Source organism: Misgurnus anguillicaudatus, chromosome 4 (genome assembly GCF_027580225.2).
Source record: "Misgurnus anguillicaudatus chromosome 4, ASM2758022v2, whole genome shotgun sequence".
NCBI classification, from domain to species: Eukaryota; Metazoa; Chordata; class Actinopteri; order Cypriniformes; family Cobitidae; genus Misgurnus; species Misgurnus anguillicaudatus.
In genome coordinates, this window is record NC_073340.2 from 11,521,595 (window position 1) to 11,549,444 (window position 27,850).

A 27,850-nucleotide genomic window follows, 5' to 3' on the forward strand; every position below is an offset into this window, starting at 1 on the left:
AAAAACTAAAAAATAAGTTGAATGTCAATTTTCTTTTGTCAAAATTGGGTTTTCATTTAATTATTATTCTAAAACATCTTATATATCATCTATAAAAACTTCTAGGCAAAATTTGCTTGTTTTGTGCAGAAAAATCATGCATTATCAGGGCTCGAGACTAACTTATTTCACTGGTTGCACTGGTGCGTCTAACTTATTTTTTTAGGTGCACCAGAACAAAAGTTAGGTGCACCCAAATTTTTGACTGCATCGCATTTAACGCTGCAGATTTACAAGCACCCAACCCTGTTAACCTGCACGAGAATGCTGGCATCCTAAAGAGTTCTTTATTTACATTAATTCAAAGTTACTGTTAGTTCAAATGTACTTACCTCAAAAAACTATACTGCATTAAAAAGCGTTAAGACTGAAGAATCAGTTTTTGACCTTTATTTTATTTAGAAAATCCTATAGTGACAGTAATGTCTTCATTTTTGTCAGGAGTTATGAATTTGTATTTAATTTTTTTTATTTTTTTTATTTAATGATGTGCATATTTGGAGAATTATTTATTCCATTTTAAATATTTACTTTAAATTTCTGCAGGGATGGTGTAATATTTAATCCATATTTATTCCATACACTGCAATGGCTAAAGCCATTCACAATCTGTTTGTCTGTTTTATTCATACATGAAGCTAGAGGGCGCTGGTGACAGACAGTCTCATTATGACAACTTAATGAGGAATACGTAGTGTCACGTGGAGATCGCCGTTTTATTCAATAACAGGCAAATGAAGATGTTGTGATGTTTTAAAGCATGGAGACATTAAACACGATTGAGATGATATATGGTTTATCTGTGATCTTCACGCTATGTCAGGTATTTTATAACAATACTGTATATTTATAATGCTATGCTAATCGAGCTACATCCACTCTGTTTACAGGATGGGCCACTCACCTCTCTGACTTTAGCACACACGTACAGGAATATCTGGACCACGGCCAATCAAAGGGAGGGGTCCACCCTTCTCAGATTGGGTTATACCACGACATGGACCTAATGTGTGCTTGTTGTTGAACCAAAGGGAGACTTTCAGAGACAGAGTTGTAGAGACTTATAATCAGTCGAACGGCAATATTTTTTTAAGGCGCACCATTGAGAAATTAGGGTGCATGTGCGACAAAATCGGTCGCACTTATAAGCCCTGTTTATTGTTACAAGCTAAAAAGATTGCGTCTTTAAGACACAGATGCAGTACAGTGGCTTGTAACTCCTCCCTTAACACTTCAAAGACATTTTACCTATCAAAATAAATCGCATAACGATAACATGTAGATTAAAGGTGTATCAATGTACACCTCCCACTAGTCCTGTGTACTATATGGCATGCAAAGTTATCATAAGATCATGGAGCACATCAGAACAACAAGTTTAAATGAGTAGCTGATTTGGAAAGGGCTTGAGCCCAGCTTTCATATGGTATCTGTAACAAAGTCCAAATAGTTTGAGGAACAAAGACGACGTGGTCCAGCTTTACTGCGGCTGCTTCTTTATTCAGTTTTTCAAATATACAGGTTAAATATACGGTTGCGATACAAGCGCCACAGACAGTCTCATAAACACAATGTAACTCAGTTGACATAAGTCCACAAGCAGCTCGCATTTGGTCTCTCTACCCCTTTCTCTGTACTGCTGGGCCTTGTAACCGGTCTCTCCATGCCAATTACTAAAACAGACACAGGTGTTACTCATTTGTATTTGATCCACTTGTGCCGAGTTCAAACTGCATGATTTTCAAAGTAGTCAGGTCACAGATCTTTCCGCACTGCATGATTATCTGCGGTAGCCTTCAGTTGCTGCTGTGTTGACACTGCACGATGGATCGCCGACAGGGGGTTTCACACGGCATGACTTTACCATAGGAAGAATCGCCGACAACTTTGTCCCAGTTCGCAAACTACATCTCAAACCAAAAGCACGCGAGAAGTGACAAAGAAACAACGTGAGGTCAGGCATGAAAATATATATATATATATATATATATATATATATATGTTATCGGCCCCCAAATATAAAGAGTTATCAGTATCGGCCAAAATTTCCATATCGGTGCATCCCTAATTATAACAAATACACAAAATAACGTTTTTTAGCAATGAAATAGGTGCTTTTTGATGTCAATGGTGCCATTACAGATGATATACCTTGTGACTGATCACAGATATATCAAATTTCAAATGTGAACAACAAATATGATTTGAAAGATGTAATGAGGGGAAGGTTTTAAGTGAGTTAAACATGAATTTTTGTCTTTCACATGCCATTGTACAGCTTCATATACTAGTGGTAAACACATTTATGGTGATGGATTGTTTGGAGCAGACCTTGAGGCTGTTTACACTTGGCATTAACATGCGTTTTTGTCGATCGGATCACAAGTGGACGACGTTAATGCCAGGTGTAAACGGTGTTCAAAACGTTTTGGACTTGTCCACTTTCAACCACTTTCAACCACAGCCAGAGGTAGTCGAAACCACTTTGGAGTTGCGTAACGCACATGTGGTTGAATGTGTTAGAACAGCCACACGCGACCGCCTTCTCTCCGCCCATTTATCTAATCTGAGGTATTAAACACAAGTTTTACGTCTTTTTTTGACTTCTGGCGTGAACATACGGTGAACAGCGCTAATTTTAGCCCTTCATTGATAAAACTAAAGCGTCTGATCTCCGTAGTTTCGTTTTGAAAGCGTGTGAAAGTTGCGCGATCCTATTTCATCAATTGCGCTGAAAATTCAGAGAAAGCTCTAACATACACACGTACAAAACTCTGTGCAGCATGCATACTTGCTAAACAAGCAGCGGACTCCGACATTATATTAGTTTGCATCCACATAAACTCATAATTACTCCCGCTCGCGTTTGAATGACAGCAGAAAGACTCGCCCACGGTCTCACAGACCACCCCCTCACAGTATTCAGCACAGATGCGGTCGAAAGCGGACAAAAGAGACGGATTTAAAAACCAGGTGTAAACGTAATGTGTCTCTCTCATCCACTTGTGATCCGATCGATGAAAACACATCCTAATACCAAGTATAAACAGCTCCTTTGTTGTCATTTTAGCATTTTAGTACATTGTGCAAAACTTCATATTATGATTTGCTGTAGCTCTGTTGGCAGACCGTGACGCCAGCAACTGGCTCATGGGTTCAATCCCCAGAGAATATGCAAAGTGTCTTTGTATAAATGCATAAATGTAATGTTTTACACCAAAAGTAATAATATGGGTTACGAACAACATGAAAGATGACATCATTTGAATTTTGGGTGAACTGTCTCTTTAATTTCTTTGGTTTTTGGTTGTGTGTGTCAGCGGTCTGCTCATCCGGGTGAGTCAGCTTTGCCACCTGTGATGGTGGGAGATTAGTTACACTGTACATAGCAACGCCCTTTTCATGGTTTACACTCGCCTCTGTGGCACCCCCTCCTTTCCTTTTCTCTTACTCAGATTCTTTCATTTCACTCTCAGTGCCACAGTGATTTGTTCGCCGCACACACAGGCACCGAAAAACGCAGTGGAAACCCAATAAAAGCAAAACAGGAAGGAAAATACAAGAGCAGCTTGTGTGTTTCGGTGCAGAGGTCTGAAGGGCTTCCTGGTCGCTGCGGTGTCTGTAAGCGCTTGTGTAACCGGGCTCTGAAGGAAGCAGGCAGCCTGACCCAGATTCAAGCGGGCCGAGAGACTTCACTCGTCGGACGGATCGGACTTACATTACTGATGACAGACTCACACTTGACGCTCAGATACGGAGATACCGAGAGAAAGAGAGAGAGTCAAGAGAGTCAAGCAAAAGAGGGAGGGAGCTGCCTCACTTTGTCGTCCTCCTCGCCCTGTTTCTTTAAGCTCTGCGGCAGTGGAAGGCTTCTCTCGCTCTCTTCCTGTCAGCCACTTAAACTGTCTGACATGTGGCCAGCGCCTGAGCGAAGAAGGTCTCTTTTTTAAACTGCGCCTCCTCTTTTAAAAGACTACAAGGTCCTTTTGAAGAAAAGCTCGTGCTTGTTTGTTTTGATTTTCTTATTTGCGTACTCCAGTTTCTTTAACTTTAGTGGCGTGTGCATCGGTTGGTTGACATCTTCAGCTTTGGCTTCTTCTCAAGGTAAACCATCTTTTGATTTTCATAAAAATGCTTATTTGTTCGGACTTTACGGGCAGACGTTGAGCTGGAAAAATCGGGTTGTTTTCAAAGCCGTCGTCGTCTTAACAGGATGTTTATCAACCATCTGCTTGTGCGGTGCAGTCAGTCGTGTTATTGTGTCTACAGCTACAGCTGCTTTGCCTACAGGACGCTAACTTAACTGGTTGAAAGTGCCATAAAAGCCTTGGGCGTTATCCACTTCTTTCGGGGTGTAACTGTCGCAGACAGACCTAACCGTATGGAAGCTGACCAGCAGAACTGCGATTTTATTTTATTTTTTTATTAAATCAGTGGCGTGAATGACATGTGAGCGGGCCGGACAGGCTGTGGGTGTCGGACAGAACTGCAGCTGTGCGGAAAGCCCCCGCTTTTTAGAAACTGGGATGGATGTGGTGGCTGTTTCTGGGATGGATGTTGGATCAGGGTCGTCTAGAGACTGTTGGGGTGGGAGGAGCCGTCTTGTGTTTTGACCAAGTAAAGGAAAGTAAGCTGATTATGTTGTGCAGTTTCGCCTTCTCTCTCTCACTAAGGCAAAGTCTATAATGGCATTTAATTTGTTTGATTCACTGAGAAATGTACTGCCTGTGTGTGTTTGAGAGGAAGAAGGGCAGGGTTGCACTATGACCCATTTAGCAAACGGCTCCTTCAATGCTGCAGTGTGCATAGTGCGACTGTTTCTAATTATGCCTCTCTTGTCCAGGAGAGAAAGAGAGAGAGAGAGAGCGCTATAAAATCAGTTATAATAGAGTAAGCCCTCTTAAAGGAATTGAAATTTCTTTCATCGTTTGATTATATATCTTTATTTGGAAAAGTGTTGAAACTCTTGTTTCCCGTAATGTAAATGGGTGAAGGGGCCTGTCAGGTTGTCAGTGCCATATAAGGTATTTAAAGCATAATCCAAACCTTTGCACTGTATTCTTCACCCTAAACATTAGCTTTTAATGTGCATTGTGTAACTTTTAGAAGGATTTTTGGTTTAAATGCGATATAATCTACATAACTATATTATCAGTGGTGTATAATGACCTTACATTATGACCTGTTTTGTTTTTATTACCTTAGAATAAGTAGTTTTTATCTACATACACCGTGGGTCACCTTACATGGAAGACGAATTTCGTCCCTACATTGTGATGACATGTTTGTCCTGTGGCGGCTACCATAGCTTCTCATTGCGTTTTGAAATTGAGGTTGATTGCAATTCGCAATCTTACCGCTCTATATAGCTAAAAAATTACACCTTTAAGCATCAATGTAACAATGTAAATTGTTTGCTTTTGAGTCGTGTCATGTGTGACATCAACATCATTTGTTCTCGACATCGACAGTGTGTTTGAATGTAAATGCACATGAAAGTTAAAGCGACATTGCACTTTTTTTGAAAATATGCTCATTTTCCAGCTTCCCTAGAGTTAAACATTTGATTCTTACTGTTTTGAGATCCATTCAGATGATCTCTGGGTCTGGTGCTAGCAATTTAAGCATAGATTAGCACAATCCATTGAATCTGATTAGACCATTAGCATCGCGTAAAAAAATAACCAAAGAGTATCGATATTTTTCCTATTTAAACTTGACTCTTCTGTAGTTACATTGTGTACTAAGACTGGCAGAAAATTAAAAGTTTGCTGATGTACCATGGCTGCAGCCAGCGTAGTGATATTATGCACTGCTCGAAAATAGTACCCTGCCATTAAAAGTAACCAAGGGGACTATTATCGGGCAGTGCGTAGTGTCACTACACCTCCTGCAGCCGTGTTGCATCAGCAAAGTCACTGATTATTACGCCAGTTTGAGAGTATAGTTCCTAACCATATCTGCGCAGCTTTTCATTTTCTGTCTGTCTTTGTATACGATGTAACTACAGAAGAGTCAAGTTTTAAATAGGAAAAATATCAAAACTCTTTGGTTATTTTTTAGCGCTATGCTAATGGTCTAATCAGATTCAATGGATTATGCTAAGCTATGCTTAACGTGCTAGCGCCAGACCTGGAGATCAGCTGAATGGATTTCAAAACAGTAAAAATCAAATGTTTAACTCTAGGGGAGCTGGAAAATGAGCATATTTTTGAAAAAAGTGGAATGTCCATTTAAGGGAAAGACGTGACATAAGTTTTGGTCTGTGTCTTAAATAATGACTTATATAATAGGGCACGAGATGATTTTTTAATTGCTTTATAAAGCTCCATATCCGCCATCTTCATGTGCTTTAAGTCGCTCTGACACAAAACGTTAGTTATGTGGGTTTGGAACATGAAAGAAAGAATCATAATTTTCATGTAATGGTTTTGTTTATTACATTACTTCACTTTCTGTTAAATTTCAGTTTGACTTTGTGTCTTTAAGGGTAAAGTGTGTTAGTGCTTTTATTGAGTGTGATGGGGATCTGATAGTGTTGGGTAGGGTTTCACATTGTGAATGTGTGTGAGAGGGGAAATGTGGGAAAGTACCGTTTCTCCTGTCCAGAGATGTGCTTCTGTCTGCAGTGTGTGGTGAGATCTCTTGGATCTGGTTTTTCTCAGACTGGTTGAAGGAATGTGAAGCTTTACAGGACACACACAGACACGCACACACCCAAACACAGTCAACGTTGAGCACCTACTTAAAACACAGTGAACCAGACATATACATTAAACTATAGCTGCTTGTTAGAGTTGTTTCGACCAGGTGTCCCAAGCTTGTGGTCTGTCTCAGGTTTTTATAGGGATGAAGTTTTGCAGCATGGCTTAATGCATTACAGTATTACTTGGATTTCTGATTGCTTTCTCTCTGGCTATACGCCTTAATTTTTAGCCATTAAAATACAATACATCATTTTACAAATTTTCACAGTACACTCTAAAAAAACAAACGGTGCTATATAGAACCAAAACTGTTGCTTTGGATCGTAATCATAGAAGAACCGTTTTAGTGCCATATAGCACCAGTGAAGCACCTGTGTGGAACCATATAGGGGCCATATAGCACCACTATAGCACCAGATATGGTTCTACATGGCACTGTGTGGTTCTGCACGGGTGCTTCGCTGGTGCTTCACCGGTGCTGTGTGGCACTGGAAACGGTTCTTCTGTGATTGCGAGCAAAGAACCACTTTTGGTGCTATATAGCACCGTTTGTTTTTAGAGTGTACAAAGAACCTCAGAAATCATGGGGTGTTAAAATGAGAAGGGACATCATTTGAGATGAAAATAGCGCATTTATGTACATAATATCTGATTTGTTATTAGCCTGTCGGCTAATCGCTTATTTCTCATGTTGTAAGCATGTACACTTTCCTTTAAAACACCAATAAAGTGCAATAATACAATATTTGAGATAAGATATAAGATAAGAGTATGTCCCATGTATTTCCTCTTTTATGTCTTTCAAGACATGAACATTGACTTAATAGCGTGTGATTGACTTGATGACTAACAATACTTGCACAACGAATCACTCAAATTGCTTGAGGTAAAACTCAATAAGAATCCCTGAAGTTATGTACAAATGTTATTTATTTAGAAATGAATCCTGCTTCTGTTGATTCCGGTCAATGTGTGTAAAAAACTTACCAGAGAAAAGATTTTACCATATTGCCTTGAGTTTTTTTTATTCAAGGCCCTGGGAAGTTTTTGAAAATATACATGCATATAGATACAGGTCATTGAAAGTGCTTGAATCTATTTTATGCAAGAAGTTTTCTGAGAAAAAAAAATCATATTATTTCCTATGTAGTGTAGGATAATATTATAAAAATTTTAGACTTTTTAAACACCCGTGATAAACTGTTCGCTTTAAATGCTTATATCTTCTGTATGCGAATGTTGATTCATACCAAATGCTTTTTTGCATAGTTGTGTTTGACACATGAAAACGTCTCAGGTTACGTATGAAACTGTTGTTCTTTGAGAAGGGAACGAGACGCTGCGTCTCCCTTGCCATACTTCCTGCGTCCCTGTAACGCTGTCTTTAACAATATTTCAGATAGCGATATACTTCCTGGCTCCCGCATCACCCTGTCTTTGTCGTTAAGCCTCACCATTGGTTGAATTTAATATACACATTCAGACACACTTACCCCTGGAGGCGTCCCCGAAGTGTCATTGCAGTGACGCAGCGCGAGTTCCTTCGAAAGGGAACTGTAACAATGTATCTTAAAAGGTAACACAATGTAACCTTGCTCTCACTTGAAATGTGTCCCCACATAAAGTCCTTGAATTTGAGGGAATTGGACCTGGAAAGTCCTCAAAAGGTTCTTGAATTTGAAGTTAACTAAGGTGTGGGAACCCTGTGTAATCAAAGTAATATAACAATGTTTGATTCTTAATGTAAATGTGGGTTTTTTAAGTGCTCAGGACACCACTAAATTAGCAATAAAACTGCATCATGTCTTTTTGTATCTTTAATTTAGTGGCCATCCCTGTCCTTATTAAAAGGTTGATAGGTTTAACCTGTCAATGCTAAGCTTATGCATGCACAGGGCCTAAAAATTGACTTGCATGATTCCCCTCCCATTTTCAGAAATGATCTTCATGCCCTGATGCCAAACAGAGGACTGTGATTTTCGTGAAAATCTGCGCTGTGATTCAAGCAGTCAGTATACATGCTGCCTGTCAGGTCGTGTAGATTCTTAGCGTAATCGTCACTGTCTGTCGCGGTTCATGAAAAATGCGCAGGCTGCCGCCTGGAAGATTGCAAATGACACCTCAAGTACGTTTGCCTGTGTGAGAGAGACACAACTTTCAGATAGATTTGCCATTTCACATGGAAGCCGAGCGCCTGTCTGTCACCGCTAATGACTGCTTCACCGCGGGATACCCCGCACGTATGTGTAAGCGAAGCCGATGTTCCTCTCTGACCTTCATCAGATAGCATCGTCCCGGAGAGATTCAGAGAGTGATGAAGCCGGCCCTGCCTCCAGCACACTTAGCTATGCATGAACCCTCCGCACATTCCAGTGCACTCAGCCTTATCAAATATTTATAGCTGAATTATGTCCCGTCGCGCAGCGCCCAGCCGGGGACGATATTTCGGGTGATGCTTTGTCTGCCGTGGGCTGCCTGCGCTTTCTCTGAAAGGGTTCTCTCACGTTGGCCTCTTTTTGTTCTTTCAAAGAGAACGAAACAAATGTGACGCGCGTGTGGTTGATGTAGTGTGTACTACTAACGTGAATTCGCTCAGGTGTCGTCTGTATTCCAGTGATGTGCTGCAATTATGGCGCTGTTTGTTTGCCAGCACGATTGCGATGAGAGGAAAACTCCCTAATGGCAAGTGACAGATGTGACCCACTTGCGGTTGCTGAAGGATGTGCCTTCGTGTGTCTTTGTTTGTCTGTGTGTGTGTGTAGGGCGGTGGTAGAGGTCTTGTTTCTGGGTAATGTAATTGCTTGTTGTAGCTTTTAAACAGACTAATCGCACTCTGTGTCACAAAGAGGCCGTCCAGATGTTTAATCGCATGCTTGTATTGAGATATCACCAGCGAATCATTGTGTTAAATCACATCGGCCGCACCTGCAGATCCGTTCAATGCAGAAGAAATGTCAACAGACGTGTCGACTCTTTTCCGCTCGCGTTTGTCTCTTTATATCTTTTGCCTGCAGCTGCATGGAGTTTTTTAGAGCGTGGTGTGCATTTATGTTTTTATTAAATCAAAAAAGTGTGGTTTTCCTTTAAGAGACGTGGATAGGATGTGCTGTTGCTATATTTATCTGTCCTAGAAACAGCTCGTGTGTCGGTTGCCTTGATTCAACTCTCTAAACGCTGAAACGGGAGGTAGACCACAACTACGCTGTCTGATAATCACAGATGCCTGCTAAAGATACGTTTCACATAAATAGACTGAACATTTTTGTTTGATGTCTAATTAGCCTTCAGGACTGAATCTGTTTTATTGTTATAATGTAACAGCTTAAGCTCCAAGGTTGCGTTTATTTCAGTAGTGTTAATCGACAGCTAGTCTTTCCCCTGGTGATGCAGGATTAGGTTCAATGAGAGGCAGATGAACAGAAGGGCACGGATACAAAGATCATCTGAGCTCGGATCAGTAACAAACAAAACCATTGAGCCTCTATTCAACTGTTCTGGGTTATCAGAGCAATTTGTGTCCAGCTGTTTACAGTGTTAAGGGGATAAAAACTTTTTCTACTGGTCGTTGTGGTTAAAGGTTTCTTTTAGTAGCAGCCAGACATGGGCATGTCTATCTGACCTCTATTGATAGAAATAGAAATCGTAGGTTGTGAAGCCAAACATTCAGCATGGATAAAGATCACATGCACACGCTGGCATGAAACACAGTGTCGTGTCTGCTTCAGTAGGTTAAACTTAATCAGACACAACATTTATGATGAAGAATTAACCGCTTAATTTTCTATTCCAGATGTAATTAGGAAACAACTTTAAGAAAAATACAAAATCTCACTTTTTTTTTAACAAAGTTGGCCTGTGAGGTGCCCTCCAAAGCACATTTTATTAATAGCCTTCATTTGAATACTAATGTATTACATATTTTTATATAAGATTGGCTTATTTGATGTATGTTGACATTTTAAACAATGATAAAGCATATCAACAAGTAAAACAAAAGCGTTTCAATAGACTATATCAAAAAAGTAGCCCTCCGGATTATTTTATTTATTGTGGTAGCCCTTGATCACAAAAGGTCTTAACTATTATAGAGCAGTTTCTTCAAAAATACTCCATTGTTATTAAAGGGGACATTTCATAAGACTTTTTTAAGATGTAAAATAAATATTTGGTGCATCCACGTATGTACATATGTGAAGTTTTAGCTCATAATACCATATAGATAATTTATTATAACATATTAAAATCGCCACTTTGTAGGTTGGATAATGCAGATTAAGGGCCGATATTATTATAATAACAGGGTTTCCTGCAGCACATTTCAGTTCAGGCGGCCCGCCTAAGCTTGGAAACCCTACTGCCTTAACTAGGTCGTCCAAAAAAAAAAAATAATTTGCTGCACAAAAGGCCATCATGTGCATCTCGGAGAATAGCGCGGATGCGCTTCACACCGCGAGCGTGCACTCGCCACACGGCCGAAATGAGATAAAGATGTGGTCCTTCATGACTGGAGGATAGCCAGTTGATAAAACGTGTGCCCTTGAGAACTGTAAGTGGACCTATGTTTTGGGGTTATTTAAGCCTGTTATTGTATTAGTCTATAGTTCTTGCAAATTTAAAGTTTGTTTGAGCAACCTGCTAGCTAGGTTTCACGTGCCTGTTGATTCGATATAATTGTTGAGCGCTCTTGCTCACTTTATTTATGTGCATTATTTACATGCTAAGTTACAGTAGTTACACTCCTTTAAGATAATGTAACTAATAGTGGGAAATAATCAGTTTTTACCATTTTTGAGCCATCTATCATCGTTCGCCTGACGTTCTACAACATCTGCTTTAGTTTTTTGTGTTTATTAACCCTTTAGTTTCACTTCATCACGCGGCTATTCCCATTAGGGGTAAAAACATTTAATTCATTAATAATCTAGTATGTGTTGTTTTTCTGTCATGGTTTCTTCAAAATTAAATTTTATTTGAGTGTTTTAAAGGAACAGTATGTAAGAAATTATATCAATTAATCATAAAATGTCCCTGATATGTCACTTGACATTAAGAAATCATTTTCATTTCAAATACTGGCCAGGATATTGTCATTTAAAAAGTGGAGTTGCAGCCCTCAACTGATGTTTATGTTGTCATTTTGTGTATTGGCCACCAGTTGTATGATTGCAGTACCAGTTTTAGCCACTAGTTTTGTTATTGCAATACCAGTTTTGGCCACAATCCTACATACTGTTCCTTTAAATAAAAATATTTTAATTTTCATTGTGACGCATACTCCCCGCCCCTTTGATTGCCACACCATCTGCCCCGCCCACTCGCCCAACCCTACCACCTTAAAGGAACACGCCCACATTCTGGGAACCCAGCCCATTCACCGTATCCCCCAGAGCCAGACAAGTCCACACATACCCCCCTCATCTCCGTGCGCGCTGCAACTCTATCTAACGCAGCCCCCGCTAGCTTAGCTTAGCACAAAGACTGGAAGTGGGTGGCTATAGCTAGCATACTGCTCCCAATAAGTGACAAAATAACGCGATCATTTTCCTATTTATGTGTTGTGATTTGTATAGTCAAACCGTGTACAAATAACAAGGTGATATGAGACACAGCGATCTTTTAACAGTATACATACTGAGAACTATATTCTCTGAAGACGAAGCACTGCCGCATGGGCGGAGTGATTTGCACAATTCTGACCGAACTCTCTGCTCCTCACCAGGGGCTTCTCGTGTGCTGCGAGCAGATCACTCCGCCCATGCGGCAGTGCTTCGTCTTCAGTGAATATAGTTCTCAGTATGTATACTGTTAAAAGATCGCTGTGTCTCATATCACCTTGTTATTTGTACACGGTTTGACTATACAAATCACAACACATAAATAGGAAAATGATCGCGTTATTTTGTCACTTATTGGGAGCAGTATGCTAGCTATAGCCACCCACTTCCAGTCTTTGTGCTAAGCTAAGCTAGCGGGGGCTGCGTCAGACAGAGTTACAGCACGCACGGAGATGAGAGAGGTATGTATGGACTTATCTAACTCTGGGGGATACGGTGAATAAGCTAAATTCCCAAAATGTGGGCGTGTTCCTTTAACTAACACATTTTCTGTGGGAAACCCTGAATAAGATCCCCTTCTGACATTACAAGGGGAGCCAAATTTCAATTACCTATTTTGTCACATGCAAAAAAATTTGCCATGACAGATTTGAAAAACAAATTTTTTTTTTTAATATGATGAACATAAATTATTGGGCCTTTCTACCTTCTAAATGGACTAAACAGGGCACATGACTTGTGCGTTATAAAACCTGGAATACAGTGGATGACCTCTAATTTAGCATATGCCAAATGCATAAATGTACAAGGAAACCAATTGTATATGAACATTCTTCTTCTATACTTTTATTTGTATCTGTATTTATTTGTATTTTTGGGTGAGCTACTTTTTTAAATTCATGTTATTTTGCTGTGTGGAATTATAAGATTTAATAAGAAACTAAAATGACAACTACATAAGCTTAAGTGTTTCTTCATGAGGAATTCATTTTGACGGTGGTCATATGCTATCTGTCTCATGACTGTCGTGTCTGTGTAGTTTGAAGCGTGCTTTTCTCAGCGAGCAGATGCGTGCCATTTTCACACGCTCAATCTTCAACTGCACATTTCTTCTGTACTGTGGGGTCTAACCTGTAATGAATCCAATTACCATCCGCTCAGTCTAGCTCTTGTTTAGTCATACTAGAGCCAATTTAGCCTTCTAATTTAATTAAAGTCTGAGGAAAGCCCTCAGATCTAAGGTGAAGCTGTAGATGTTTACTGCCCTTTAAAAACGTGCTGGCAGAGCTCAAACATATGAAGGTATGTTAAAAAAATAGCTAGAAAAAATGCACTGTGCATCTCCATTGTTTGAGGTCACATTGTGCTGCGCTTTCTCCATTGTTTACATGTGCCAGTCTTTGCAATGGACCAAATTTTGTTGCTAATAACTGTGCTAACAGGGATAACATGATTTTTTCCTTCCTATGTGTGCCATGTTGTTAGCCTACCGGAACGGTAATAACTTTTTCAGGCTTCTGATTGGCCAACATGGCTTTGTGGTTAGGGATATATCGCCAGCTGTTGGTTTGGCATGCTGTTGACGCTGCATCATAGCGCGTTTTTGTGTTTTCATGATTTTTATTTATTTTTGCTTGTCTGGGTGACATTTTTTTCAAACATAGCTGGATAAACGAAATACCAGTGTACATGTGGACTAGACCTTAAGTTACCCTTCTAAGACCTGGATGTCCACATATGTTGACATCACATTTGTTTGTTGTTTGCATCATAGTATTTAATTCTGTGTAACTGGAACCTGTTGTACACAGAAGAAAAATATTTGGTTATTATATTTATTGGTTCTTCCTAATCCTAAAATAGCCGGAAGAAATCTGAAAAAAAGACAAACCAAAGCTCGGGTCTTAGGAGGTTAATAACCTTGCTAGCTAACCTTAAGCATGCAAACTGTTGTAGTAACGCATAGTCTAGGGAGATCCAGCTATATAAATGTACTCAGTGTCCTATGTGTCCTAGGTGTCCTAGGTCTTCTGAATAAAGGCAACGAAAAATAGTGTTCAGTTTAATTCAAGCATGGCCTTTCTGATCTAATTTTATTTCATTTTATTCATCTTTGTCATTGGCTAATCCAGTGTTTCCTTTACTTTCAGACGTTCAAACCTCTGGTGGGAAAGACTGTGCTCGACTCCATCACAGCCGTCGAGTTCTTCTCAGACAGACGACTCGACTTCCTGACGGATGAAGGAGCCTATCAGCCCTATCAGGTGAAAGTTTTGTGTCATCTACACTTCTCCGGCTGTTTGCTTTATTTTTCTCTCTGCATGTCTTTACACATTAGTCTGTTTACGTTGAGCTTAAAGGTGACCCTGTGTGCTACTCCATCCCTCTCACACTCCCTCTACCTTCATCTGCCCATCATAAGGTGTTGGAATAGCCTCTTATTTATTTACAGTTCTGTTTTCAAATTTGGATCTTCAAGTCAGTTTAGGTTAAATTACGCATGGATTATCCATCCTTTCCCCATGTTCATGGACATCCATAGCTAGTGTCCCCTCGGCAGTAGAGTTCCTTTTAGTTTACACTAACATCGGGTGGATATACTGTATATACAAGCCAGTAAGCCGCAAGGGTTTCGCCTTCGTTGGCACTTGAAGCTCAGAGAGCTAATAATGTCAACAAACAGCCTCTTCTATTGTTCTGTGCTAAGCCAGTCTCATAAACAGTTTAATTAATCTGGCTTAGATAAAACACACAGCGACAGAGAGAAAGACAGGGCTCTGAACACAAACACATGTGACAGATGGGAAGAGATGCTCTCCACTGCTGGATTCATATTCATGACATGTATTATCCCCAGTGTTGCGGGCTCACCTCCATCACGCTTGACGGATAATGAAAAGCCATCTGCCAGCAAATTATTGCTTGCTGTCTCTCCCAAATCCCGAACCTTAGGCAACGCTGGCCGTAGTGTGTGTATGGGACATTGCTTCTGATATTTTTGAAGGAAATAATTGATTGGTTGTTTTTGCGACTGCTGCTATGCTGTGGTTGACTGTGTACTCTACATACTGCGATCTTACGCCAGAATGCCTGTGTTTACATTTCTTGCAAATTAATAACCCTGTCCAAAATCGAGAGAGAGAGATATGCAAGCACTGCTTTTTTAATAATCGATTATCAGGTTTTTTACAGTAGGCAGGGTTCCCACGGGTCCTTGAAATCCTTGAAAGTTTGTGAATCTGGGTGAAAAAGTTTTCTGAAAAAATCCATATTATTCCCTGTGTAGTGTAGAATAATATTATAAAATGTATAGACTTTTTTGAGCACACGTGCTAAACTGTTCGCTTTAAATGCTTATATCTTCTGTACGCGAATGTTGATACATACCAAAATGCTTTTTTGCATAGTTGTGTTTGACACATGAAAACTTTTCGGGTTACGTATGTAACTGTTGTTCCATGAGAAGGGAACGAGACGCTGCGTCTCCCTTGCCATACTTCCTGCGTCCCTGTAACGCCGTCTTTGGCAATATTTCAGATAGCGATACACTTCCTGGCTCCCGAGTCACCCTGTCTTTGTCGTTAAGCTTCACTATTGGTTGAATTTGATATACACATTCAGACGCACTTACCCCTGGAGGCGTCCCCAAAGTGTCAATGCAGTGACGCAGTGCGAGTTCCCTCGAAAGAGAAGTGTAACAATGTATCTTTAAAGGTAACACAATGTAACCTTGCTCTCACTTGAAATGTGTCCCCACAATTACTCCTTGAATTTGAGGGTATTGGACCTGGAAAGTCCTTAAAAGGTCCTTGAATTTGAAGTTAACTAAGGTGTGGGAACCCTGAGTAGGGCTGTTAAATTAATCATACTAAAAAGAAGTATCTGGTACTACGTACTGTACCCATTTAAAAAGCCCCCAAAAGTGAGCTGACCCGACCTGTGGGGTACTATGCAAGCAAGTGCTTGCTGCTATAGTGGGCTTTATAGAAGACTGTTGTAAATGTTTTGCTGCCTTATTTCAGTCGAGTGTAAACCAATGCAAGCCTTGCAGGAAACCTTTAAGGAGAAGCTTAGTAAATCTAAAATGGTGAATGGGTCAGAGTTAGTACTACAGGTATTTGTGCTATTTATATTTATTGCTTTTAAGAGTATTGAGTTTTTGGCTTGGCAAAATTTAACTAGGCTCTGTTTGAATGGGCAGTAAGTGTTAGGCCAGAAATATACTCAATAAAATAAATGGAGTCAGTGTGTTTGCACAAGTTTGTGGTGCTGCAGTCACGAGCACAAACACTAACAAACTCTCACACTCCACAGTCTGCACGCCAGCGCACGTTTTGAGGATACAGGCAGGCATTACCTCTCTCTACATGTCTCCTTCCTCAGGGCAACTGTCAATCACAGCCATAGAAACCTCCTCAAAGCCACTATCGCCTCTGTGAATCTCACAAGACTCTCACACATTCCAACACACCATCTCATTCTGGAATTGGACAGCCTGCCCTCCCCCTTACAAAAGTCCAAAGTTTGACCTCCAAAGTGGTTTGGGAACTCTGTTGTTTGCTTACTAAAGTGTGATGAGGAGACAGCCTGTGCTTGCTCACATCCCGTCCTGGACTCTAATTCACCGATTTTTTTCCACTGCGGTCCGATTCCAGGGATGGGCGGAGGAGCTGGAGGCCAGGAATCTGTTTGGCATAATCCTAACAATTGAGGCTCTGTGTGGGAGGCCAGCGGGCGAGAGAAACTGAAGAAAGGGCTGTTATGATGTATTTCACTGCGGGAGACATCTACATACTTACGACATTATTCTCTGTGCCTTGATGGTCGCATTGCTGAGTGGGGATCGGATCTGGATATGCATATGCATTTATTTACCCCTAAGAGTGGGATGGAAGAGAAAGAATTTGACCTCAGTGTGTAACAATGAAGCATACTCATGTTTATGATCAGAAAAGTTAAGGTTCCTTCACACCGAGATTGGAGGTAATAACATAATGCATTATCAAATGTAAAACTTTTTATTCGTAAAACTAATATACGTATATGTGTATCTTGCAACTTTATATTTGACCATCTGCTAACGTCTTCTATCCACTCCACTATAGTACACGATCTGGTGGCTGAGTTGAAAAAGTTAATAATTCAACTTTTTAAAATAACTTTCTCTGTCTGAGTTGCTTCGCTGCTGATTCTTGCCATACTTCCGTTGCCTAAATGCGCGCGCATACGCTGCCACGTCATCATTGTGTACAGACAGTAAAAGGGTCTATTATTAATTAGTTGGTCTGTAACGTCACATGCTCTCACACTACCGCCAGACATTGCCTACATACAGCGCAAACTGTGCGCTTATAATTTAAACCAGGCATGTTTCCTCATACAACACGAGTTGTTAAAAAAAAACTACTTTTGGTGAAGTTCTGGATTGGGCTACTTTTCTGCAGGTTGATGTATTTCTGCGGGTTAGAAATGGAAGGATTTGGTTCAGTAGTTGTTGTTGTTTGGTCTGTGAATAGTCATTGGGATGCTTTTTGACTAATTTTGAATGGCCGTTGGGCTGGTTTTGTTATGAGGATCTGGCAACCCTGACAGGACAATGACGGAAGCAAAAAGCGCAATGATCGCTGCTTAATAAAAGTTTAATATTGTCCTTTAATATAAGTGAGTTTGTATTTGTTCAGTTGTTGTTGGGTCTTCATAAAAACAGTATTGAACCACAAACTAAGCATCTGTTGTAAAGTAAAGCTTTGTTTATACTCGTGCTTTGGGTCGCAACGCGAGCCTCCGCCGATCGCGCGCGTCTCAACAAACAGACAAGGCATTTATAGTTGCATTATTCTTTGAACCGCCAGGGGGCGACGCGGGCAATCGAGTGCAAAAACAAACCCAATCCGCTGGAACAACCCTGGTGCTTGTAAAACATCTGAGCTTGATATATAAATATGAGAACATGAATAAAACGTCAATCTCTTAAATATGTCTTTATTAAACATTATAATTTCATTAAAGTTTTACTAAACAAACAGTACAGAAATCTCAAGGTTTATATTTTATTCCACATCCAGTGGTACATTTACATTTACATTTACAAATATAATAATATTTCAATCATTTGTGTTTTAAATGGTAAGGTTTCCATACTTTACTTTAAGAGTGTCAGATAAATACTATATGCATTGTTGTTCATGGATTGATCAAAAAGATACATCACAGGCTTGTCTGTTTGGCCAGAATCGACTCGAGGTCAGTCATTTTCGTATGCGGAGCCGCATGCGCAGTTACAAAAATTGCCGTGCACACCACGCGAAATGGGGTCTCGCGCACCCAACGCGCACGAGCGCCCACTCCGTGTTGACGTCGAGTATAGACCGTTTCAGCAGTAACAAACAAACATAAACAAGCGGCTGTCGTGGTCCGCACGTAACTTCCTGTAAACTCCCCTAATAAATAACAACAAAGTACTTTAAACGTAGTTTATTTATATAACAAGCAAAAAAACAACACATTACCTAGGAAACCAAAACATTTGTTATTTTCGACGAGGCATTTGTTCAAGAGATCAGTTTAGCAACTACTCAGACCATTAAAAAAACAAAACCGTAAGTAAAGTTTGGATTTAGACGTGTATAACGTGCGTCCGATGAAACCGTCTATAAAAATAGCATAAGGGTTTTCTATCTAGGTTTTTATTATCAAAATATCCTGATTAATCAATTCTGAAAAATAATAGACAGCCCTCGCCCACAGTCTAGAAATTTGTTTAAACACTTCTGCATTGCCTCTGTGTTTACTAAGTGGTGGTAAAGCTGTTCAATCATATCAACCATATACTGTAAAGAATAGATGGCAGCTGTAACCCTCTACTTTATTTAGCCATGTGGCTCTGTGACCTCACCTCTCCTGCACAAACACAGTGCACCCCTCAATGAGCCAATTATATCCTGACTTGCATCTCCATACTACACTCTTATTTACTGACGAAACATACATCACATGTGACACTTCCCCTCCCGCTAACACTCACACACACACACACACACATAGTCTATATGCATGTTTGTACACAAGAATACATATTTCTTCTGTAAATGTACACTGAATTACTCACTATGCCTGCTTATATATGGCCTCGGTACCACGGCACGTTCCTTTGTGAAAGACACAGTCGGCGCACATGCGTGTTTTATTACCCCAGCAACAAGGTTTTTTCACACACGTCACGTATGTAGTATTGCCATAGCAACAGGAGTGCCCACGACGATTCTGCACTCCGTTCTGCATTCTCCCACCGAAACGATGCTTAATTGAGTTGATATTTACGGCGCAGTTATAACGCATCGCCATTAATGCTGTAATGGGGGTATTATACTGTCTTTTTACATGTCATTCTGACTCTTCGCAAAATGATTCATTCTTTGAATGCGTCATCTCGGTAAAAAGTATTCGAAGAGCGCTGGAAAGAACATCCTGTCTCCATGTACTCTTGCTGTTTACACCTCTGACTGATGCAAGCATTGTGTCAGCTCCCCACGCTGCCCACTACCATAGCAACACAGCTCAGCACTCGAAAGCATGTGCCCATCTTTCTATCCAAACAACACATGGTTTTATTACGGATTTGCGAGGTGTGCATTTGAAGTAACATCCTTACCACATAGTAGTCTGAGCATAAAGAAGATGAGGTTGACTGATGAATTGGTCGACTGATGTGAGGTCGACTTGCATGTTGATTTCCCGCCAAGGGCATTTACTGCATCGATAGAAACAGGAATTGAAATGGATTTAGTGTTTCCTTTTCTGAATCTGCATTGAACAGATTTTAGAGAAAGAGGAAGTATAAAACTATAAATGTACCAGCGGCAGTTATACGGTTTGATTTTAATATTTTTGAGAGAAAAAAATGCAAAGCACATGCAAAGATGTGATGTGATGCTAGAATGTTGTAGGGGTTTGTTCTGTGTGCAAGAAGGGTTTCGATGCATGCTTACAGGCCTAGGTAAAAAAATATAATCTGTTAAGATCTCTTGGAAATAAGTATCATTCATAGCAATGGCACAGGCACTGCAAAACGAGATATAATTTGGGTCAGGGGTCCGTCTGACCTCGACACGTGTGCTGTGTGAATCTCCAGAGGACAAGACCACTTTAATGCAGGAGCTAGAGAGGAACAGAGCAGAAACACGTCTGCCCTTTGTGTGCACAAAGAGAGAGAGAGAGAGAGAGAGAGAGAGAGAGAGAGAGAGAGTGATGCGGCGAGACGAGTAAAGGAAGCAGAGGAATGCTAATAGGAGCACTCAGTCATGTGGAGCGGGAACATAATGGGACTCCATTCATTCTTAATGAACACATTGTTAATTTTACAGACGTACAGTAACAGTCTGAGCCGGCACCTTCATGACAACTGGACATATTGACTTTAATTTGGCACTTTAGGGATAGTTTCTATATAACAGCACATATTAATTTTGAACACGCATTTCTGACAATATAGAGCTTATATACAGTCACTAGTAGAGGTGCACTGATATAACGGCTAATAATCTGTATCGGTAGATAAAAGCAAATTTTCATACTATTAGCTAGGGATGTGCATTTATGTCATTTTTCATTTCGATTAATTAATAGGTCTGAAGAACGATTACTCGATTAACTGGGGGAGGCGGCAAAAATATTTTTATTAAAAACACTCAAATAAAACTTAATTTTGAAGAAACTATGACAGAACAATGAACACATACTAGACTATTAATTAATTAAATGTTTTTAACAGAAACCCCTTACAGGAATAGCTGCGTGATGAAGTGAAACTAAAGGTTTAAGTTAATAAACACAAACCGAAGCGCTTTCTATATGATGCACTCTACATAATATTAAGCTTTTATACAACATAAATGTACAACGTGCATCTATCTGCATAAAATGCAAGACTTCAACTAAGTTTTCAACTAAGTTATGTACAGAAAGTATAACTGCCTTTATGGATGTGCATCATAAACAGCACGCTTTTAAACACGTCCAGTCAAAGCACAAGCTTCATAACATTACGCATCATAACATTTTTGCTATCATTTTAGCGATTAGCTGTGTCGTGTCGTCCCTTACCTGTTCTCAGTTAAGATGTAATGTTAATACTCGTATGGCTCTCTGGTATCTCTTGACATTTGATGTTTAAATATAAGATGATAACCCATTGAACTTTTGACGCCGCTGTACATTTTGCACTTGACTGACTGTATCTCCGGAAATCACGGCATCCTTTTAAACCATAGTGCCTCAGTGATGTTAGGTGTGGCCGGCTTCACGGGATCGGCGGGCTGCCGCGCATTGCGCGGATGCGCGGAATCTGTTTGTTTTTGAATCATGCACGGTAACGTTACTGATGTCATACGCTGGTCAGTGTAACTCGACACGGCGTCAAACACGCATCTCCAGACCCAGTCTTTACTTCCAGATGTGCTTGTAATGCTAACCAGACATCCAAATGCCACCATATCCATAATAAATAAATAAATAAACCCACATGATCATCGTTTTCGTGATCGATCATCGATGCCACGTTCGAGTACTCGAGGAATCGAGTACTTGTGCACATCCCTACTATTGGCTAATAGTTTAACAGCCGATAGTCATAATCAAAATATCCTCCGTCAAACGAGAACAGGAAAATGCAATGAATTTGAGTTCTTAATGTTTAATATTAGTGGTCGTTATATGCATGAAAAAAACATTCAGACAATTTTATCTTCAGAATTTAGTTAATGCAAGTTAATCTAACCACCAAACTATTGTATTAGCATCGGCAGATATCAGTCTGAATATTCGGCTATCGGTATCGATGGAAAAAATTAATATCGGTGCATCTCTAGTGACTAAAAGGCGGTTTACACCTGGTATTAAGATGTATTATGGTCGATCGATATTATGTCCTTATTAAATTAATAAACAAACTAACAGTGTTAAATCTACACACCAGCTTATGTTGTGTCCTTACTACGCATTGTGAAGTAATTTCTCAGTTTAATACCGAAAGTAAAATGCTGAGCAAAGCAAATCAAAGCATTTGCTTGCTTACAATGTAGACATGGTTTACGGCATTACTGTCTATCAATCATCACACAGGGGTTTGGTTATGTCATCATTTAAGTGTTATATAAAGCACTAACTAACTTGTGTTTTAGAAGGAAGAAAGTTTTTATTCGTTTTATTTTCACTTTTGTCATCAGTCCCTGTGAAATCCAAGTGTCCTCCAATCAGCGTAATCTAATCAGCAGATACAGATGGTTCACGGACACAAATTATGTTGACCCTCATTAGAAACTACGGTGTCATTTTACAGGAGATCATCCTGTCGTGTATTATTACAGCACCAAACTGCATTAAAGGGTTTTATTTATAACACAATGCCGTGCCTGTTTATACCAGCGAGTACGAATGAAACATGCCGCATGGAAAATGCGAACAAGATGTTTCTGAAACAAAATACTTTCTGAGATCCAGACTTCCGTCAGTGTGGAGATGTTGCCACCGAGCAGCTGTCTGACAGAGAGACGGGTCGAAGAGATGTTTTTGCAGAACATGGAGACGGGCTGGAAAAACAACACGAGCACCACGCCCAGCTCTGTTCCCAGGCTCCAGTACGGAGAGAGCGAATGAGGGGAAGGAAGCTTGTTTTATCTGGGTCAGAGTTTGGATCTGGAAGCACTTTCCTATTCCCCAGCATGCACCGAGCACCACCCTGCGTTCTCAGTGTCTTCCACCGCAGCGCCATGTGGAAAATCCTGGAACATATTGCTGTTAAAGTGATGGATGGCAGCCCGGTGTGGAACGGGGTGGGGGGATGGAAAGAAAAGTGCATCTGCTCTGTCCTTCATAAGGGGGTGTGTGCTGAAGAGGAGGAGATGAGGTTACAGCTATAGTTTTGCTTAAAGGTGCTCGACTGTAGGAATGAGCTCATATCTTTCCACATTGTCCTTATATGCCACAATCTGCCTAGCATTCCCTCCAACACGTGCGTTCCCATTTGGAAACACTTGCTGGACAGACATGGAAAATAGTTAGAATTGCTCTTTTTGCTCATTGTGTTGAGAATTCTGTGCTAACAAATTCTCTGTTCTTGGACCTCACTAGCAGAGAAAGTGCCCAATAAGGCTGATAAATAAATCAGGCCTGCTGTGTAAGCCTTTCACTTTAAAATAGAAACTGGAATGAAGGCACGCTTGTGTAATGCGATGATTGTCGCTAGGGAAAGAGGGATACGGCCATTCATTACACTCGTGTTTAATACATGCTGCTGACATGCAACATATCAACATCTGCTACCATTACATACTGTACAGAATGACAGATGTTCTTATCTGATTAACTATTACATGTTCACTTTAAAGGAATATTGCACTTTCATAAAAAAGAAATTCTGGTAATTTACTTGCATATCATGGCATCCAAGTTGTTCATCTCTTTCTTATGTTTTTTTAGAGGAAAACATTTTTACTCCATATAGTGGACATCAATGGTTTGCAGTTTCAATGCAGCTTCAAAGGGCTCTAAACGATCCCAAATGAGGCATAAGGGTCTTATCAAGCAAAACAATCATCATTTTCACACACAAAAAAGTACTTTTTAACCACAACTTGTCTTCTGATGCGCCAGCCTGACCATACATTCTACGTAATCACGCCAAAAGGTCATGCATGACGTATGCGAAACTACCACTCCATTGTTTACAAGTGTGGAGAAAGAGGACTGTGACCTTTTGACGTGATTATGCGGGCGCGTAAGTACATTTTTTACAATTGTTTTTGCAAAATTGACGATCGTTTTGTTAGATACGATCCTTATGCCTCGGTTGGGATCGTTTAGAGCCCTTTGAAGCTGCATTGAAACTGTAAACTGTTGAAGTCCAATATATGAAGAAAAATCCTGCATTGTTTTCCTAAAAAAACACCCTTTTTTTTTTTTGACCGAAGAAGAAAGACATAAACATCTTGCATGATATGGGGAGTAAATATCTGGATTTTTTATTTGGATAAACGCTAAAGTTGTATTGTACTTCTTTGCAGACCATTTATTGAAATGTAGCTGCAAAAACTCCACATATAGAAAACGTTATAGCAAAATTCTGAGTATAATAACATATGCGAACAAATTAACTATTAAGTATTCAGCCGCTTGGCCTGCTCTCATAAACGATACGCTGATACACAGAGCCAATCATAGCAGAGGATATTTGCATATAGAAGTCTTACTGTGTGTTCACACCAGATGCGTTTGAGGAATCAAATTCGCGTCTACCAAGTGTAGTTTGACGCTTGAACATTTTGAGTGTACTAGCGTCATCCGTGCCTGAAAGCCGTGCGTGAAATTCTAGTCATCGAGACATTCACTCGGAAATTTGCCTCATGGGAGGGGCTTCTGCAACTTTGCTCGCTTCCTGTAATCACGTCACTACTGAGCAAGCTCCTGATTGGTTAACGCGGCGCCAAAATTCAGATTTTTCAATTTGCGCGTTTCCCACGGCAACGCTCAATTCGCGTCATTCGCGCAAACTAGATGCGCAAATGAGGCGGAATCGCGTCTACCGTGCTAAACGCCTCATTCACGCCGTGAGACCTCCAGAGGTGCGTCAACGCGTCTTTACATCGACTTAACATTGAAATCACTTGCGGTTGACGCCTCTACCGCGGCTGATGGGAGCGCAGCTTTAAAGGTACAGTAGCAAATCGGCTCGTTTAATTCTAAGGGAGCGTGCATGGAAAACTAAAGTATGACTTTGTAAGAACTCTTACATAAACTTTTAAATAGACTACTATATGTGACATTCGACCACCAAACCAGTCATAGGGTCAATTTTTTAAAAGCTGAATAAATGAGCTTCCATTGATGTAAGGTTTGTTATGATAGGACAGTATTTGGCCAAGATACAACTATTTGAAACTCTGGAATCTTAAGTTTGCAAAAAAATCTAAATATTCACAAAATCGCCTTTTAAAGTTATCTAAATAAAGTCCTTAGCAACACATATTACTAATGATAAATACATTTTAATATATTTGCGGTAGGAAATTTATAAAATATCTTCATTGTACATAATCTTCACTTAATATCATAATGATTATTGGCATTTAAAAAATCTATAATTTGGACCCATACAATGTATTGTTGGCTATTGCTACAAATTACCAGTGCAACTTCTGACTGGTTTTGTTGTCCATGGTCACATACTGTAAATGATATATGGCCCTACATTGCAAAGCTTGGGAGAGAAAGCCGTGCCCTCATTCGTCCAAACGCACCACAGCAGCATGTGCTTGTGTTTGTGTAGTGTCGTGTGTGTGTGTTTGTATGTGTGTTAGCAGCGGGATATTTCCAGAGCTCAGTTCATGTCTCTATCAAACCTGCTGTGTGGTTGTGTAAATAACTGGAGCTCCTGTCAGACCCTCCCACTCTCTCTCTACTCCTCATCACCATTAACAATTAATGGAAGTGCTGGGCGGATATCCCTCTCACCCCACCAGACCCTGACTTAAACACACTGTTGGGCTCCTGTGTAGAGGAAATGTTACGTTAACGTGCGTGTGGAGGTGTGAGAGCTTTCCTGCAATTCTGTTTGTAGCTCAGTTGCCTGTTTCTCGGTGTTTGGACACTTTTTTGGCCACTCTCAGATTGATTCTTTGAGACATGATGTCATGTCTGTAGTTTATACATCGAAAAGTACAGACCATTCTCTTTGTGCCGTAAACCCTCTTTCTCACAGCACATGTCTGCTACATTCATATGTTTCTTTGTTTGTGTTTACTGCTAAATTTAAAGATGATAGGAAATGCCACATCTGAACATCGGCATGATTTTTACCTCCAGCCCACCGACCACATGGTTAAACATCTTTGTTATTATGGTAATTATATCCTGATGTTTTCTTGTCTTGTTTGTTTGTTTTTAGGATGAGGTGGACAGTTTGAGTCCTGTTCTCAGGGACTGCCCACAGCTTCACGAAGAAGTCAAAGCCTGGGTCAAAGACCAGAAGGTTCAGGAAATTTTTATGCAAGGTAAGACGGTCACATTTTATCTGTAACTGAATTAAATCAATGTTGCATTCTAGAAGAGATGTGTTGTGCCGTGTGGCTTCATTCTGGTTTATAAGCAACCCACTTTTCACTATACAGTAAAATGTCGTCCCTCCCAACATTTACAGACTGCTTGCTGTACCTGGCTAATTCGGGCAGTGGGTGTTGTGGTGGTCTTGGCAAAAGGTCTTGTTTACGAAGTCCATAACAAAATTCCAGGCCCACAATTAGCGATAATTGTTGAACTTGGCAGCTGTCAAGGGAAGACAGAATGGAAAGAATCTCAAAGCCAAAGGTTTGGTGGGGAAACAGAGCGCAGCTAGAAAAAAACTAAAAGTTGTGTGGTTTTGTGCTTATGGTTTGTTTGCTTCAGCATACAGTACTTGTTCAGTACAGTGAGTAGTTAATGGGAATGACCTGCCTTGCATTAATGGGATCCAGTCAGTCTGGACACCTGCCAATGTCAAATACTGCTTACGCAAAGATCTGTCAGTCCCTTATCAAGTGAATAATTGGCTTAAATGCAATGAGGTAACTCAACGCTTTTTTTGAGCTATAAGGCACAGGAAGTACAGCTCATTTCGTCAAAAATGTGTTGCACCAGGTTCAACGTCAGTGACCCCACACATTACTGGCTCTTAAAGCTGAACGTTCCAAGTTTGTATACCAAGTTTGAAGAACAGTGTTTTGTGTTTTAATTAGGGCTGTCAAAAGATTAATTGCATACAAAAAAGTTTTTTTTGCATAATATATTAGTGTGTGTGTTGTGTGTAATTATTATGTATATATAAATACACACATGGGTGATTCTCACAAAATCCAGACTTAGAAGGTGTCCAGCATCAGATTTTTTTTAAAAGCCCATGAAGCCAATTTTTTTTGCACATATAAGATTGAGGTCTGAACTTACTATAACCATTATTTTTAGAATATTTAAAAAATATTTCCTATAGAATTATTTAAATTTTTAGATTATCATTATAAAAAATTATCATTACCGCAACATGATATTACATTAAATATATGCATTTACAAACTTATTTTTGCGTAATGAGAACTGAAAAGTTGTCTAGTACTATGACAAACAAAATTTCAATTTTCAGAGAAAAAATAAGAACTTCTTACCTGGTAGCCATCTTGAGTGTCACAGTCAATTATGCCCCTTCCAACAATTTTTTTTGAAAATGTTAGTTCATTGAGGGCTTAAACAATGATTGAAAATTGTTGCAGCGGATGAGAAGATTCTTAGACACATTTATATTCCTTATTATTGTCTCTGCATTTACCAATGATCACCAAATACCACATGTTTTTTTATTGTAAATGTTTATAGAATAACATGCACTAAAGCTTTTTATTTTATAGATTTTTAAATTATAAATATTTCTATGTCAACGAACCCAAATCTAGTCATGGACACATTGCGGTAATGACAATTTTCCCCTTAAATGTGGAAAAAATCAACAAAATTTGTTTGTATGATGTA

The 27,850-nt window shown here is 39.9% G+C and overlaps 1 protein-coding gene across 4 annotated transcripts in view; it reads left to right on the forward strand.

Annotated features, from left to right (window-relative positions):
• Positions 1 to 27,850, forward strand: part of jmjd1cb (jumonji domain containing 1Cb) — a 163,282-nt gene that overhangs the window by 99,194 nt on the left and 36,238 nt on the right. For 3 of the 4 annotated variants that reach the window (XM_073866687.1, XM_073866688.1, XM_073866690.1), the window contains exons 3-4: positions 14,452 to 14,565; positions 26,241 to 26,346. In XM_073866687.1, the coding sequence (XP_073722788.1) occupies positions 14,452 to 14,565; positions 26,241 to 26,346 (220 nt within the window). Of the gene's footprint in view, positions 1 to 3,502; positions 4,144 to 14,451; positions 14,566 to 26,240; positions 26,347 to 27,850 lie in introns of those variants that run through there. The other variant, XM_073866691.1, reaches the window with a different exon arrangement.